Consider the following 17,221-nt stretch of genomic DNA (forward strand, 5'->3'; position numbering starts at 1 on the left):
CTCACTAAGTTGCTTAGGGTCTCACTACATTGTTGAGGCTGGTTTTGAACTCAAGATCCTCCTGCCTCAGCCTCCCAAGATGCTGGGATTACAGACATGCACCACCACATTCAGCTCAGAAACACTTTAATAGCTGGGTAGAATCCTCCACAAGGATGTTCATAATGTATATAAAGCATTATATATTCATATTCCTTCTTTTGTGAATCCCCAGATCTTCTATTGTGATGATATTTATAGATTTCAGTGCTTTGTGTGTTAGATATTTTAATCTTTTTTAGTTTTTTGCAACTTTCCCATTTGTCTTTTTTTTGGGCGGGGGGCACTGTGGTAAATTTGGGGCCATTATAAAAAAATTAGTATACTGGGCTGGGGATGTGGCTCAAGTAGTAGCGCGCTCGCCTGGCATGCACGGGGCACTGGGTTCGATCCTCAGCACCACATAAAAATAAAAAAAATAAAGATGTTGTGTCCTCCGAAAACTAAAAAATAAATATTTTTAAAAAATTGGTATGGATTTTAAAAAACATAACCAAACTTAATTCTTTATGATTTCTGACTTTTGTGTCATCTTCTTTTCTCCCCTGCTTGGAGCTGGGGATGGAACCCAGGGCCTCACACGTGCTCTGCCACTGAGCTATACCACCAGCTCTGCGTCATTTTTTTTGAAAGGCTTTCTTGCCCCAGATGTCACAACCTCTCCCTACTGTCAATGAGTACTCAGGTTACAGGGGTTACAGTTCCAGAGAATGAGCCCCACATTCAAAGCAACGTGGTTTGGGCAGAGCAGAGGCCTCTGATCATGGGGACACACAGACCCTGGCTCCAGTTCCAGCTCTGCCCCCACTGGCTCAGCCTTGGTGCCTTGGTGAAGGGGTTTCACTCCCCAAGTAGGTTTTATTGCTCTAACAGGATCTTCCTTCCCCTGGCCATGGTAACACCAGGCAAGTTCAGATGCTGAAAAAGAAAGAGCACAAATTTAATTCAAAGGTTTTAATTCAAAGGTCCATTGAAGTCTAGTAACTTGCCCAAATGACAGATGAGGGCAGCCAGACCCTCCCAGCCCAGGGCCCCTCTGAGGGCCCAGCAGAGCCTCTCCAGACACAGGAGCCTTCTGGAGGGGGAACCTGGGTTTCTGAGCTTCTAGTGACTTCCCAGATTCCTGGGAGGAGGGATGGCAGGGAGGAGGGAATGGGGATGGGGAGTAGATCTCCTTCCTTCCCTCTCCCCTCCAGAACCAATTTAAGCTACCCACTCCTGGGAACTGAATTAAATGGGCCATTAACTCTTTCTTTGCTGGTCCTGTCCTCCTCCTCTCATCCCTCCCACTTCCTGTCATATACATTCCAAACTGCCCTGAGTGACAGGCAGTCGCAGGTCTCCTAGGACAGCTGCTGGATAATCCTGGCTTATTAAGGACAAGTCTGCCTGTGTGGACTGCCAAGGCACGGATCAAGTGGCTTCCGAGCCTGCCATGGATGAGCCTCATGGAGTAGTTGGGGGTCCACAGGCTTCCATACCGGGTACCCGCTTGCCATTTATAGGCTGTGTGACCTCGGAGGGAACTGAGGCAAACCCCTGCCTGGAAAAGTGGCCTTCTGATTTCCGCTTCTAGCAGTGTTGAGTGGGTGAGCTTGAGAAGCCAAGAGGGAGCACCCAGCTTTGCTCCTAGGCTGCAGGAGAAAATCAGAGGAAGTGAATTCCCTCCCCGGGGTCATCCTCACTCTACAAATAGATCTGTGTGGTCTAAGACTTAGGGAGATTCACCATCACCCACATCATTCCCCAATATGTGACCCAACATCTGAATTTTTTTTTTTTTTGGTACTGGGGATTGAACCCAGAGGCACTCTACCACCAAGCTACACTCCCCAGCTCTTTTATTTTATTTTGAAATAGTGTCTCCCTAAGTTACTGGGATGGGCCTCAAACTTGTGATCCTCTTGCTTCAGCCTCCCAAGTCTCTGAGAGTATGGGAATTCTTCAGTACTGGTCAGAAATGGGGGACATGCAGGGGACATTGATTCTAACACAGAGACATCTCTGAGGGAAGGAAGTCTATAGATTCTCATCCAGAGGTGGGAAGAAAAGAGAAGAAAGCAGAAGGTTGAGGCCCTGGCCCACCATTCCCACTGGAGTCCTCACCCTTGGCCTCAGGCCTCCTGGCCCTGGGCCTAGCCTGACAATGGGCACATGCCCACAGGCCTCACCAGGAGGCGCCAGCCTGGCAGCTGGCCTCATGCCCAGAAGTGAAGCATGAGCAGTGCCTGCCAAATCCTCTGCAGGCTGTATTTCCTGGAAGACTGTTCCTGAAGGGGAGACATGGAGCGGGTAGGGAAAGAGGCAACACAACTCCTGGGCCTGGTTAGAGGCCTACTTGGGCTCTGGGGCTGCCAGGGAGTCAGTGAGACATTGGACCACTGCTGTGCTTCTGGGCCTGCTCTAAGGAGCTTACAGCAGTCCCTGGCCCTCATAGCAACAAAGTTCCATCTAGGGGTGGGAGGGACATTAGGAGCCTCACTGAAGGAAACTCAGGCACATCAACCACTAGGAGAGTGGCATTCCAGACATTCCCCTGAGGCTCAGAGAACTGGAGACAAAACTGGTTGGAAGCCAGCAGACTAAACCTCATGGGGATTAGGCTGGTTCTGATGGTGGTGACACGGTGACACTCAGTGAGAACGGAGCACTGGGAAGCAAGCAGTGTGGCCTAGGAGGGGAGGCAGTGGTCTGTGGCTACTTCCCCTACAGCCACTCCGTCTAGTGGGGGTTTCCTCCCCTTCCTCCCTGGCCTGGCAGGGGAATAGGGGGTGGTTACTGTCATCAACACCTCTGCAGATGCTGGCAGGTCCCCTTGCTGGGGGGAGGGTACCCTCCTCAGTCAGAGGAAGGGGAGGGGTCTCTCTGTAGAGTTGGCACTCCTGAGGCTGAAGCAGGGAGAGGGCTTATTCTCACCCTCTAATGCGTTCTCTTGTTAGGCAAGGACACAGCCTACACCAGGAAGGCCAAAGGAAGCTCAGGAGCAAGGCACAGGATTGACAGCCCTGGGTAAAATCAGGATAGAGTAGCCCAACCATCAAAGGCTGGCAGGCAGGAGGAAGTTTGGTGGATGTGAGAAACTGCTAGGAAGCCAGTGTGGCTGGAAAGAGTGAGTCAGGGGACCCAGGCATAAGACAAGGCCATTGCAAAGCTCTGAGAGACAGGGCTCTATGGCAGGATTGTGAGCCAAGGGGTGGTTTAAATTCGTAATGGCTCCCTCTGGCTGCGGCGTGAGATGGGAGGGAATGGGGGAGGGCCAGAAGGGAAAGAGCAATGAGGAGCCAGAGCAGACATCCCGGTATCTTGGGAACCACTGCTCCACAGGAAGATGGTGGGAAGGGTTGGGAAGGGGCAATTCTAGGGATGGATTAAGGTAGGGCTGACAGGATGTGCAGGCGGACTGGGTGAGGGATGTGAGAGGAGGAGGGGAACCAAGGAGGACTCCAAGCTGTGGGGCTTGAGCAACTCCAAGAATGGAGCCCCCATTACCTGTGTCAGGGCAAAAAAGTCCTCAGGGTTGAGCAGGGCCTCAAGCCTTGGTTCTTCCTTTTCCCTGTGCCTGAGGATAGCAATATGCCCAGGATCCCCAGCCCAAGGTGGCAGCGGGTCTACTCCCCGACAGACTAGTTTGGTCTCTCAATGTCCTGGTGGGGAGCTCCACTCTCAGAACGCAGCTGCCCTGAATCCCACAGTGGAAAGCCTCAGAATGAGGTACACCCAACAGCCCCAGTAGCGCTCACCAGGAGCCACCACAGTAAGCAGGGCCTCCCTCTTCTCTGGGCCTCAGTCTCCCTCAGTCTAATAGGACATTGTCCTCCACCCCTACCCCCAGGGCCTGCCCTAGAATGCAGGATCGGACAGGCTGAGCTTTCCAGGTAAGAAGTCAGCCTCTCAGGGCTCCACCTCCAACCTGAAGAGCTCCATGGTTCCTCTCCCAGGGCCATGAAGGTCCCTCCATATGGCTATGGATCAGCAGAAGGGACTAAGGGAATGGGTGGCCTCCTGCCAGGTGAAGCCTAGCCAGGGTTAAACCGGGTCTATTGGGTCAACTCCAGGTACTGGAATTGGAGGTCAGGTGACCAGCCAGTACAGAGGGAGGATCAGGATATCCCCAAACCACAGGAGCCTCAAGTCCCCTTCCTTCTCCACCATGAGGTGTACATTCACCACGGACATCCCCAGCTCTGCCACCTTCCCTGCCTTCCCACTGCTCTGTGGTCAAACAGCCTCCTCTGGCCTCAGAACCCTCCCTCCCCTTCCCACTTCACTGCCCCACCCCAGGCTGCAGCCTTCTGTCTTCTGACTCAAAATGACTTCACCTCTCGTGTTCTCCCCCCGCTTGAAGGCCTCTGTCCCACTGCCTTTCCTGACTGCCCCAGTTGCCACTGTTGTCCTACCTCCTCAGCAACTTGTGCTCCTCTGGGTCATGAATTCCTGCTATCCAGCCACTGAGCCCCTGCACCTGTCTGCTTGGGGCACCTGTCCTAGGAGGCCTGGGTGTTACATGGGCAGTGCCTTTCCTCCCTCTCCAAGTGCAGGGTTCCTGGGGAGAAGTACACCCTTTATCTCCACTAAAGCCATGATGACTTCACTGATGGGGACAAGCTTTGTAAACTGCAAAGTGCTGTGCACAGGAGGGACCTGAAGTGACAGGTGGCTGAGGTGAAGTTATAGAAAAGACTGGCCAATCTCTAGGACCTGGAGAGCAGGTGGGGTTGAGGAACTATAAGCAAAGAAAGATAGCTGCAAAAGGAGAGGCTTAGAGGTAGGACTGAATATGAGAAGTGAGGTAGCCTGTCTTCTGCTGCAGGAAGGGACAATCCAGGGCTAGGGAAGAGGCAAGAGAGGCACTGAAGGGCATGTGGAATATGTGACAGAGGTAGGGAGAAAACGGTTTCAAGGACAACTGCCTTGTGCTTCTGGGCTAGGGGAAATGACAGGAAGACAGCCTCCAAAGGAGGACCTATAAGGAGGCTAGAGGTTTAGGGGTGCAGTAAAGGGAGATGCCATATCAGAAGAGGCCACTCAGCCCTGACTCTCTCCCCACAGGTCACTGAGGGCCCAGAGGACCCCCTGAACACCTCCCAAAGCACGAAACCTGACAACAGCCACCTGTCTCCCTCTAATATGGAGACCATCATGGTCACTCTCCATGGTGCTACCAACCTTCCCTCCTGCGAGGATGGCTCTGAACCATACCCCTATGTGGTAGTGTAAGTAGCTGGGTGAGGTGGGGCAGGGGTGGTGCTGTGCTGTGAGCAGAAATTATGGGAAGGATATATGGATAATAAGCACCAGAGGGTTCAGGACTGGGGTAGTGATACCCAAGAAGAAGTTGCATAGGGGCTCTGGGTTCTGCAAAATGAAGGCATGGTGTGCTTCCTTGCAACTGCAGACAAGGCTGGGAAGGAAGGACGCCAGCCCAGAGGACCACCTCTTGATTCCACAACCAGTCAGGCCAGGCTTGGCCACAGCTCCACCTCAGGCAGGCAGGGCCCTTATTATGTTGAGGCCTAGGCTGAGCTCAGTTGTGGTGCTGGTCAGAGAGAAGACTTAGGGTCTGCCTCTCCTGGCCTCTGGATGCCCTATCCCACTATGCCCTAGACGTTGTGCTCCTCACAACCAACCTCCCCCTTGGCTCCAACCTCTCTCCAGCCATGTCTGTCATGGGGCTGCTTCTTTTTTTTTTTTTTTTTTTGGTATTGGGGATTAAACCTAGGGGCGCTTAACTACTGAGCCATATCCCCAGCCCTTTATTATATTTTATTTTTTAAATTCGGAGACAGAGTCTCGCTAAGTTGCTTAGAGCCTTGCTCAGTTGCTGATGCTGGCTGTGAACTCTCAATCCTCCTGTCTCAGCCTCCCAAGCTGTTGGGACTACAGGCATGTGCCACCATGCTTGGCTATCATGGGGCTTCTAATCCTTTAGTGCACCCCAGAGCCCCAGCCAGCAGTTGAAGATAAACACTTCTCCCACCTGGTTTCTCAATCCCAGCATACCATATCTGCTACCCACCTCTCCTAGAAAGTCATCAAGCGACAGCACAGTGTCCAGTAGCCAGCTTTCCCTGTGGAAGTTGGACACTTGCTTTGTCTTTATCTTAGAGCATCATGCATTAACCTCTCCAAGGGTCTTGTCTTCCCTTGACCCCTTCTGTAAACACTGAGTAGCCATGACCTCCCACCAAGATGGCATCATTGAATTCCTGCCTACAGGCTTTTGCCTGCATTTCCTTGTGGGGAGTTGTGAGGAACTTATACAACTCAATAGTAAAAAAAAAAAAAAAAAAAACAAACAAACAAAAAAAAAAACAGCCTGATTTAAAAATGGCCAAAAGAGCCTGAATAGACATTTTTCCAAAGAAGACCTACAAAATGGCCAAGAAGCATGTGAAGAGGTAAGAGGTTCTCAGCATCACTAATCATCAGGGAAACACAAATCAAAACCACCCACTCCTACTGAAATCTCACCTTCAATGCCTTGATCAAGATGCCTCCTCCAGGCAGCCACCAGAGTTGAGCTCTTGATCCTCTGGAGCCCGGCAGTAGTAACAACACTGGTCTGAAATACTTTATATAAATATGGTTTATGTGCTTCTCTTCTATCCCCCTAACTGAGGCTCCCTGAGGGTCCCAAGTTTCATTCTCCATTTCTGCAACAATGTACCCAACATAGGACTGAGCACAGGCTGCTGGCTGGGGCTACGGGGTGCACCAAAGGATTAGAAGCCCCATGATAACAAGCAGCCCGGCCTCCCACACACAGGGAAAAGGGGAGAAGTGCCATGCTGGAGACCAACAGGTGAAAAGCTGGTCTTGCTTGCCTCCAAAACCCATTTGCGCCAGCCCCGCTCCTCCGCCCTCCCTTCCCCCATCTCCATTTCCGTGGTGAGGGAAGGACAGGTGGCCGCGAGCGGGCTTGGCGGGGAGGCTGGTTTCTAGCAGGGAGCTCGCCTTCTCCTCTCAGCTATTTCCATAAACCAATTATCGCCGATCATCTCGGGAGATTGAGGCCGTGCCTGTCACCAATCCAGCCTGGGCGGCAGAGGGGCGGGTAGCTGGGTGGCCGCGTTGCTCCTCAGCAGGCACCGCAACCCCGCTCCATCACCCCGTTGCCATGGGAACGAGCGGGGGCGGGAGCCTAGGCGACTTGAGCTTGGGTGGGGGTGTGGAGAACTGGGCACACCTCGTCCGCCTGCGCCCTCCCAGTGGCAGCGGATTGTGGGAAGGGAAGGGGGAGGGGAGAGCCATCGCTACCCCTCTCCACGCTGGGAGCAGGGCCTGGGCCAGGACGCAGCCGCTCCCAAAGCTCCAGGCAGAGCTGCCACCAGCTCCAAGTGGTGCTAATGAGATGCAAATGAAAGGAGAAGGGAGGGCTTCTGAGAACAAGGCCCAGCTGTCAGGACCTGGAGGTGGCTTTCAGTGCTAGCCTCCAGGGGAAGGCAAGAACCCCAGAGGGAGAGTCTGAACCTTTAGAGTCCCTAGACCTTGGAAAGAATTTGATGTCCTCCAGTGTCTAATCACAATACACATTAACAAAGCTTCCGATAGGCATAAGAAAGTCCCCCCCAGGTTCTATTTTTTCTTATGTGTATTTCAATGCTTTAAAGAAAAACTTACAAATACTTAAATGTAAAATCTGAACTGTAAAACTTCTGGAGGAAAATAGGAGAGAAGCTTTATACACGAGTCTTGGCGATTTTTCTTTTTTTGACACCAAAGTACAAGCAATTAAAGCAAAACTAAGCAGGACTACAACAAACTAAAAAGCTCTGCACAACAAAGGAAGCAATCAACAAAATGAAACAACCTATGGAATGGGAGAAAATATTTGCAAGCCATATGTCTAATAAGGAGTTATATCCACAATATATAAGGAACTTAATACAACTCAATAGTAGAAAAACAGCCTTTAAATAGCCTTTGGCTATTTTAAACAGATTTAAAAATAGCCAAAAGAACCTGAATAGACATTTTTCCAAAGAAGACATACAAAATGGCCAAGAAGCATGTGAAAATGTTCTCAGCATCACTAGTCATCAGGGAAACACAAATCAAAACCACAAGAAGATAGAGTGGCTGCAATCAAGAAGTAACAAGTGCCGGTGAAGATTGACGGAGGCGGGGTGGGGGGGATCCTCATACATTGTTGCAACCATTATGGAAAACAGTATGGGGATTCCTTAAGAAATTAAAATAAAATTACTATAGGATCCATCAATCCCCATTTCGGGATATGTATCCAAAGAGATACCTGCACTCCCATGTTTATTATCACTATTCACAATAGCCAAGATATGGTGTCGACCTAAGTATCCATCCATTGGTGAATGGATAAAGAACGTGTGAGATACATTCATTCATAAAAAGAAGGAAATTCTGCCACTTGTACGACATGGTTGAACTTGGAAGACAGACATTATGTTAAGTGGAATAAACCAACCACAAAAAAGACATACTGTATGATCTCACTTAATGTGAAATCTCAGGTGAATCTACAAAAGCAGAGAGTGTAATAGTAATTGCTAGGGGCCGAGGATGGAGTCAAAGGGTACAAACTTCCCACTATAAGATGGATAAGTTTTAGGAATGTAACGTGCAGCATGATCACTATAGTTAGCAACACTATTATGTCCTTGAAATTTGATAAATCTTAAGTGTTCTCACCATACAGATATAAAAAGGGTAACTATGAAGTGATGGATGCATTATCAACTTGATTGTGTAGTATTCATTTTCAGTAAATATGTATATCAAATCAGCATGGTGTAAATTTTAGGTAAAATTTTTATATGCCAATCATATCTCAAAAAATCTGGGGAATATGCCTATACACATAAACTTTACATTCTTTTCTAAACATTTTTCTCATCATTATTGTCCTGTTTCTGTTGCCCTTAGTTTCCTGGCTCGGTTTCCTGCTGTATACCATCCCATAATGTCCCTCCCTAGGGAGGACAGACCTGGGGGTCCTGTCTCAGGCTCCTTCCATTCTTTCTGGCTTTGTTTCTTCTCCAGCAGGCAGGCCCATAGTTGGGGTGCTGGGTGGAGAGAGACACACAGGCCTGAAAGGGCCCCAAAGCCATTCATTCATTTACTCCATGTGGCAAGCTGAAGAGTGTTTAGGCCTGAAGATGGGGCCTTCTTTATTTGGGGCACAGTCACTTCACCCCTCTGCAGGACCCAGCCTGGAGTCAATCTAGCATTTGCATCCTCCAGTCTTAGCTAGTCCAGCCTGGCAGGTCCACTTGGCTCATCTGTGGTTCTGCATCTCTTCACAGAAGCCATGTCTGCTTCCATTGTGACCCAGCTTCTGCACTGAAACTCCTTTCTCTAGTTCCTAGTGACCACCCTGCCTCACCAACGGTATCTCATCTTATGCAACCTCACAGTGGCATTAGCCCCTGCTGACCACTATTTTTACAGACCTTTTTTTCTCTTGGTTTGTAAGACACTGCACTCTCCTATTTCCCACTATGACCAGACCTCTTTGTCTCTTCTACCTGGCACAAAATGTTGGCCAGTCTAAGGTTTCTACCTAAGGCTGCTTTCTCTGTACTCTTCTTCTCTATGAGATCTCATCCCCATCCCATCCTCAGATAATGACTTTAAAACAAACAAACAAACAAACAAAAAAACAACAAAAAAAAACTCCCAACCAATCTATCAACAGAGTGTGTCAGGTGTCAGTGTCTGTCTGTCTCTCCCTCTCTGTCTTTTTTTTTTTTTTTTTTTTTCTGGTACCAAAGATTGAACCCAGGGGTGCTTATCCACTGAGTCATCCCCAGCCCTTTTTACGTTGTATTTTGAGACCTGGCCTTACTAAGTTGCTGAGGCTGGCTTTGAACTCTCAATCCTCCTGCTTCAGCCTCCTAAATTGCTGGGATTACAGGTGTGCACCACTGCGCCCGGCTCAGTGTCTTGGTTATCTCTTGAATTTGGCTGCTTCTCTCCACCAGCTCCAACTGGCAGTAAATGTTAATGAATGAATGAATCTGGCCCTGTTTCTAGATAGTTGTGTGGGTTTGGGAAAGTTACCCCACTTTTTGATGCCTAACAGAAGAAAGCCATAGGGCAGTGGAAACAAGCCAGATTGGAATCAGGATGCCAAGTCTGGCCCACTAACCCAACTCCCTGTGTGACCTCTGGCTAATCCCTGTCCTCTCTGACCTCAGTCTGCCCATGCCCAGGATGTAAACTTCAGCCTCCATGCTGGTGCAGACTGGCTGGCCTGGGAAACCATCTCAGTTTGTTAGAGCCCCAGAGGGGCCACTTGAGATAGATGCCACATCCAGGCCCAGTCCCAGAATATCTCCTGTCTGATCTGGATCTGGCTAGAGGCCCTGGTGTCTGACCAGTGTCCATCACCTGTCTCCCAGCTTGACACAGAAAGACCTGCCAGTCAGAGTACCATAGGGAAAATAGTGACATTGACAGGTGGGAGTGCCCCAGTGGGCAGGATGGCTGTAGGGGAAGAACCAGCCAGGAAGCAGCCTGTGGATTCTAACCCCAGGCCAAAGGCTGGTGGAAGGGCTGCCAGTGTTGGCAGCTGCTGCTTTGGCTGCCCAGACCTAACGAGTGGTGACAGGGGCAGTGCTGAGAAGGGAGGGCACAGCTTCCTCTCTGCACATGGGCAGACTCCGCTCAGTTGGGGCAGAGGGTGGGCAGAGGGCCCATCAGGGCCACATGCAAAAGAACTTGTGTTTTTATTGTACACCTGAGAGCTCTGACCTGGGCCCCACATTAAGTCTGTTCTAGTCACAGACTGAGCCCCGACCCTGGTGACTAATGGGCACCGAAAGGAGGACAATTGCTGGAGGTCTTGGTAAAAGACAGATGTTAAAGATGTGCCTCCCATATACTGGTAAATATGCCAGGAGAGTATGATTCATATAACTAAATTGTCACCCAGTCCTGTGGACTAGGTATTTTATCCCCATTTTACCGTTAAGGCTCAGAGCATTTCCACAAATGAGCCAAGTTCACAGAGCTAATGAATTCCTGAGTGAGGATCCAGAATTCTCAACTCCAGAAGTTTCTTTCCCCTGCATTCCCTGCCTCGTCGTACAGCAGTTTCCCCTCTTGGAAGGAGACTGTTGGAACCAGGATCCTGACCCATGCTTCCGGAGAGAGACAGTGACCAGTCTGGAGACCCCTCCTGGACTCTGGGCTCCCCTTTCTCCTGGGCTGGCCATGGACTTTGACCAAGAACTCCAGAGGACAGGGAACTGGATGGAGAGGGCGGAGACCTGGCATGACTCACAGGTGACCTTTGTCTCAGCAGCCAGATGGTTGGGCTCAGCAAAACTAACAACAGGAATAAAGCAGCCCCCATTTGCAGATAATGTCCCACTGTAAGCTCACTGGGAACGTGGTTCTCTATACACTCTGGCTTTAACAGAGCTGCCCTAGAAGGCAGGCTCATAACCCCATGGGATAGCCAAGAGGCTGAGGCCCAGGGGCATGAAGAGATTGGTCTGAGGTCCTGCGGCTGGACAGCAGAGTGGAGCAAAGGAAGACAACTGTTACAATCTGGCCACTCGTCCTTTCCAAGCAGGATGCCCCTGGGGAAAGAGACAAGGTTAGGGAGCAGGCCTTGGGTGGAGCCTGGAAATCTATCCCCCCTGACAGGCCCCAGCCCTGTGGCCTGTTTTCCTGCCCACACCTGCTCCATATTACTTTGGCCCCTTGAGGCTCAGAACCTCAGAATTTTTGTTCAATAAGAACTTTCCTGTATCTCAAAGCTATAAACACAGCTGGTGTCAGTGGTTAAAGGAGGGCTGGACTGAGACACCCCCACCCCCAACCAGACTAAAATTACAAGGATTCTTTCCAGATGTTCCCCATCACCTCCGTTCAGGGCCCCTGAGGTCTTCTCATGCCTGAAACATGAATTCAGACCCGAAAAGCATGAGCTCTCCCCCAGGGTGCTGGACTCCTGCAGAGCAGCCCACAGGGCAGTGCAGACTGGGAGAAAGTCCATGGAAATGCCAGGTAGTAGGCAGGCCAGGGGGTCTTTCCGTGTCCTTATCACATTACACTTGGGCTATCTCTTGCTTATTGCAGAGCAGCTTTCCTGGCTCCTCCCTCCACAGACACCATGAACAACCAGGGGCTTGATCCCCCTGGCCTCCTTCTGCCCTGCCCCACCCACCATGGGCTTCAGGGGCAGAGGCCAAGTGCTCTGGCACCTGGCAAAGAGTGAGGTGCCAGACTGGACAGGGGATGGGTTTCTGGGTTCCAGTTCAGCTTCTCCTGCCCTCTGTCCTCCCTTTTTATGTCACCTTCCATCCCTCCACACACCCAGTAAGCGTCCATCAGGAGAAGCCACACCAGGCATGTCAAAGTCAGTGCCTTCAGGGCCCAATCAGTTACATAAACCCTGGAGTCAGCTGGTGCATGATAAAATAGAGAATAGAAGAGACTGGCAACCCAGCCTTTAGTCTCCTCCCACTAATTCCTGACTTGGAGGAATGGGGGCGTGGTTTGGTTTTTGGAGAGAAGCAAGAAATCCAGATTTCTGTGCAAAAATTGGCCAGGTTTTTTCATGCAGGCCAAACAGCTCTGGTCAGTTAGAATCTTTGCAATGGCCCCTCATTGTCTTCCCCTCCTAAACCCTCAACCCATGTCAGACTCAACAGTCGCATCCAGATTCACTGACTAGTCTTCTCCAGGGCAATGACTTCCGGTACTAAGTGCCTCTACTTGTAGGAGTAGACATCTCCCCCTTATCTTCACTTCTAGAATGGTCCTGATTCCTCCCCCGTCTCTGGTCACTGTACTGTGGGATCCTTTTGGTCCTATGATTGTAAATGTCAATGTTCCCTGCTCAGCCTTTCCTGGGCATCTCTGCTCTCCCTGGGATCTCCCTCAGGTCAGGTTCCCTGGCCATCCCCAGAACCCCTGTATCCAGCTCCAGTCTCTCTCCTCAGCTCCATGGACCCACTTGTCAATGTGCATGTCCACCTCAGACTCAGCCTTCCTAGTTGACCTCCTCACCCCTCCTCTAGGAGTCCACCAGGTATCTGGAATTTTGAGACACAGAGCACTGTCACCAGGGAGGCGCCGAGCTCAGGAGGTAGCGTCCTTGTCTGCAGTGGTGGAGCCAGGAGCCAGAACTCACAGCCTGGCCTGTGAGCCCTAGTGCTTACCCACCTCTCCAGCCTTCAGCCTGGATGGCCTGGAAATGTTCTGGGTTCTATGATATTTATCTTTGGGAAGGGCAGACCAGAGCCTCCCTACTCCCTGCTTCCACACAAGGATGGGAACCAGGAAGGCCTTCAGCTGTTAGATGTGACCCTCTCTTCTCCTGTTAGTCATCGTCTGACTTCCTAGGCAACTCTGGGCCTGAAGAAAGTGCTGGGTGTGTGTTAGGGGTGTTTTGTGTGTGTTGGAGAAGTAGGGGCCTGAGACCAGCCCAAGATTGTGGCTTGAGTCTCACAGAATGATTCATGTGGCCAGCAGAACCAGAACCAAGATCCAGCCATAGGGTTGTAGTCTGGGATAGAGAGACCAAGATCCAGGCTGAACTAAGGCTGTCAGGGCCCAGGCCCCATAGCATGGCTCTGCTTCCTCCCTCCTCCTTGGAGATATGCTTTTGTGATAGCCACTGGAATCCCAGCACCCCTTCTAGCCAAGAGTTCCTTCAGGGTGGGGCTAAGGCCAGCACAGGCCCAGGGACTGCCAGGCAGAGCCACAGAGGACAAGCTGTCCTGTCTCCCTGTGCTTTACCACAATCCATCTCGCTTCCTATTAAACACTCACTGGGCCCCATTGGGCCCAGGCCGGGATCTGGAAACTGAGCTCCTGTGGTGACCAGACAGGTCCCTGCCTCTGAGGTGCTCACAGTCTAGCAGTAGGTGCAATTACACAGGTAACACTGTCCCTACTTACTAGTTCTTTGCCCATAATCTCCCCAGAGGGCAAGTGAGCAGGCTCTAGCCCCTAGCACTTGGGCATCATGGAGGCTGGTCTTTTTGGAGTGACAAAGGGACACCCAGACCTCAGAACTTGGACTGAATATTATCCCAATTAGGCCAGGAATAACAATCAGAATGAACCTCCTTCAGAGGTTGGGAAGTTCACCTTCATGTCTGGCCCAGGTTCCTCCTGTACAAAACTCCCTACACCAAAAAGGGGTTGCTCAGAAGAGGATGTGCAGAGCCGCTGATGAGTTTGAGAGAACCCTAAATCATGGAGAGATCCTGGGAGCTGTCTCACTCAGGCCTACACCTTGCCGAGGGCACTGTAATTCCATCTCCATAGAGTCGTGGTGTTGACTGACAGTGGTCCCTTCCCCCTCCACTAAGAAGATGGTCCCCAGTGTCCCTCACCAGCTATGCCACAGGGTAGGCCACAGTGTGGAGCTCCAAAGGCTGGCAATAGTGTAGGCGGGGGACTCTTCTTGGTCCTGCACTATCCCCAGCCTCAAACAGAAAAAATAAAATTAAAAAAAAAAAATCTGGAAAACTAGAAAATTCCCTTTCCAGGAAGGGGTTTAAGGTGTGACAATGTCCAACATAGGAGGCCTGAATCTAACTTTGTACCAGTCACTGTGCAAAGTGGCCTACAGTTTTTTTGGGGCCATACTACGAGACTGTTCCTACCTTGCCCACCTTCCTGGGTGCCATGGGCAGGGACCAGGGCTGCTTGTTGCCCCACGATGCTCCCCAAGAACAGTTGGGGTCATTTCAGATGAAGTGTGGGGAAGGCTGGGGTAGAGGAGAGACATTTAAGTTTTTCAGAGAGATTTTTGCCTTTACCAGAGTTCCTTGGAATGTGCTCTTGCCTACTCCTCCCTGCAAGGGGAGGACCTAGGCCCCGGCAGATGGGGCGTCTTTGGTGTCCGATTCATACCTACCTTGTGCCAGAGACCATTATTCTATAAATCGAGGCCCACCTGTAGTGTTGTAGCACCATCAGCAATTAGTGATGGTTCATTAGACTCCAATTAATAATGAAACCCAGGATGAGAGCCCATCATTTTGCTGAGAACCACCATGCTCATGTCTTAAGTGGAAGCTTCCAGAGAGCTCAGAGTCCACAAGGACCAGCTGCCCACCCTCAGTGAGGGGCTGGGGAGGGGTTCGGGGAGTGGGGCACTGTTGGTGACTGAGTCCAGACAAAATGAGGGAGGGTGAGAAGAGAGATTCAGGATGGATTCTCCCTTCTGGATTCAGTACGTCTTCTCTTTGAGCATCTCTGGGTACAACTTCCTACCCAGCATTCCCAGGGGAGCTTGGCAAAAGCCCAAAGTATGAGGACTTTCCCCTGCTGCCTGTCTGGCTTCAGAGGACACTGCAAAGGGGCATGGGAGGAAGAAGGCTTGAGAGGGAGCTCAGTCAGGGAGGCCCTTAAGCTTCTCTCTCCTGGTTACCTCAATCCGCCAAACCTGGATCAGCCAGACTGTCCCTCCTGTGACTTGTGCATGAAACCAGCTCCTGGCTTGCTCTGAGCCTTAGGCTCTTTCCTCCAGTTCAGAAGTTTCTTTTCTCCATCTCTGTGAGTCTTGCCCTCTTTGTGGAACCTTCTTCCCTCACTGGTCCAGCCAGTTAGGCTCAGAAAAAGGAATGCAGCCTTTGACCATCCTCTTCGGATGACCCTCTCTGTAGAGCCAACACCCCAACTCCTGTTCCTGTTGCACAAGGCTATGTTTCTGGATCAGGAAAAGGTCATTGGGGTTTTTAGTGCCTTCCAGGGATGGAGGGACTGGCCTTGGACTCTGGCTATCTCTTGTACTTCTAGAAGATGGGAGAGGCTGGCCTCCCTGGCTCAGAGGCTGGCATGGAGGATTCAAGCAGAGGAAAATTTCCCTGTCTTCTCAGACAGAGGTCCAATTATGACATCCCAGCTGCTGGCCTAAAGGACTCTCAGTCTGAACCTATCCTCCAACCTTCCTCTAAGTGTCTCAGGTAGGCCAGCAATAGGGCCATGGTAGACCCTGTCAAAGGGTCACAAGACCTCTTGTCCCACTGTCCCTCCATCTAAAGATCTTCCCTTTGTCCATCCTTTTCTGTGCCTGCCTATTTCCTTCCCAGGGGGCATCTGAAAACATCCCTCTGGACTTTCCTATTCTTCTGGGAATGTGCCCAATCAGGACCCCAGCAGCCAGTATAATCCTGAATTTTAAGCCCTTCTCTTTCCTTTGACGACCTGGTGGCTTCCCTGTGATGCACACTCGGGACAAACTGGCCTGCCTGTATCCCAGACTACCAAAGTCCTGCCTGGTAGGAAACCAGACCTTGACTGTTGTGCATGTTTTGATGTTTTGAGGGGAGTGAGAGGCCAAGAGGGCCAGGAGGAGACCAGCAGGGCAGCTGGCAGAGGTGGCTCAGGTGTGAATAGGAGACCTTGAGGCAGTTTGAGTGTTGGCCAATAGGATACTAAGAATGGATGACACTGAAGCACACAAACCTCTTTGGAGTAATGGAGGCAGGGTAGAGGGCTGGGGGAGTTGCCCCCTGGGGGTGCACAAGCTCCCTTTGTGTCTCCATCAATGTCCTGTGCTTTTCCACTGCTCACCTCCACTCAGTAGCAGACATGGGAACCAGACAACACATCTTCCCTTAGTCATGACCTTGCAGAAGGAAAGAAAATTTGTTCTCATTCCCTCCCACTCACAGCTATGCTAAGGCCTGGCTCCTCACCCTCTGCTGGAGTGGGAGTGAGCCCCAGGGATCTCAGGCTCAGGACTGGGGTTTGTCAGAGACACTTCACACCACTCTGCACCCTGGTGGAGGGCTGGGCTGGATTTCTCTCAGCTTGGAGCCCAGGACTGCCCATCCTGCCCCTGATTCCAACCCCAGGCCCACCCTGCTAGAGCTGGATTAAGTCTGAGCTCCCAGACAGCAGACCTCACTGTTGGTTCTTCCTGCCCCTGACTGCCTGGCGCCAGGCTGGAGGGTCAGGGCAGGGCTTTGGGGACAGGGAGGTGGAGTTTCTGTCCTTGCAGACAACCTACAGGAAGACAGGTCTTGGAGAGGCCCCAGTGGACCCTGAGGTTGCACTGGGAGCCCTGAGGGAACTCAGGACCTGGAGACCTAGAACTCAGGAATGTGTTCAGCTGGGGGTACAGAATGGGGGCAGGGAGTCGGGCAGAAGCTGGTTCCCTGCTCCTATTCTGTAAGAAATCAGAGGCCCCCTCTTACTCTCCAGTTTCTAGAATCACATCAAGGCCCAGAGG

General features: G+C 51.1%; 1 protein-coding gene across 1 annotated transcript in view; it reads left to right on the plus strand.

Annotated features, from left to right (window-relative positions):
* Nucleotides 1-17,221, plus strand: part of Ccdc33 (coiled-coil domain containing 33) — a 105,205-nt gene that overhangs the window by 20,237 nt on the left and 67,747 nt on the right. The window contains exon 3 of the mRNA XM_076849412.1: nt 5,098-5,252. Within this exon, the coding sequence (XP_076705527.1) occupies nt 5,098-5,252 (155 nt within the window). The remainder of the gene's footprint in view (nt 1-5,097; nt 5,253-17,221) is intronic.

This window comes from Callospermophilus lateralis, chromosome 3, assembly GCF_048772815.1.
Source record: "Callospermophilus lateralis isolate mCalLat2 chromosome 3, mCalLat2.hap1, whole genome shotgun sequence".
NCBI lineage: Eukaryota > Metazoa > Chordata > Mammalia > Rodentia > Sciuridae > Callospermophilus > Callospermophilus lateralis.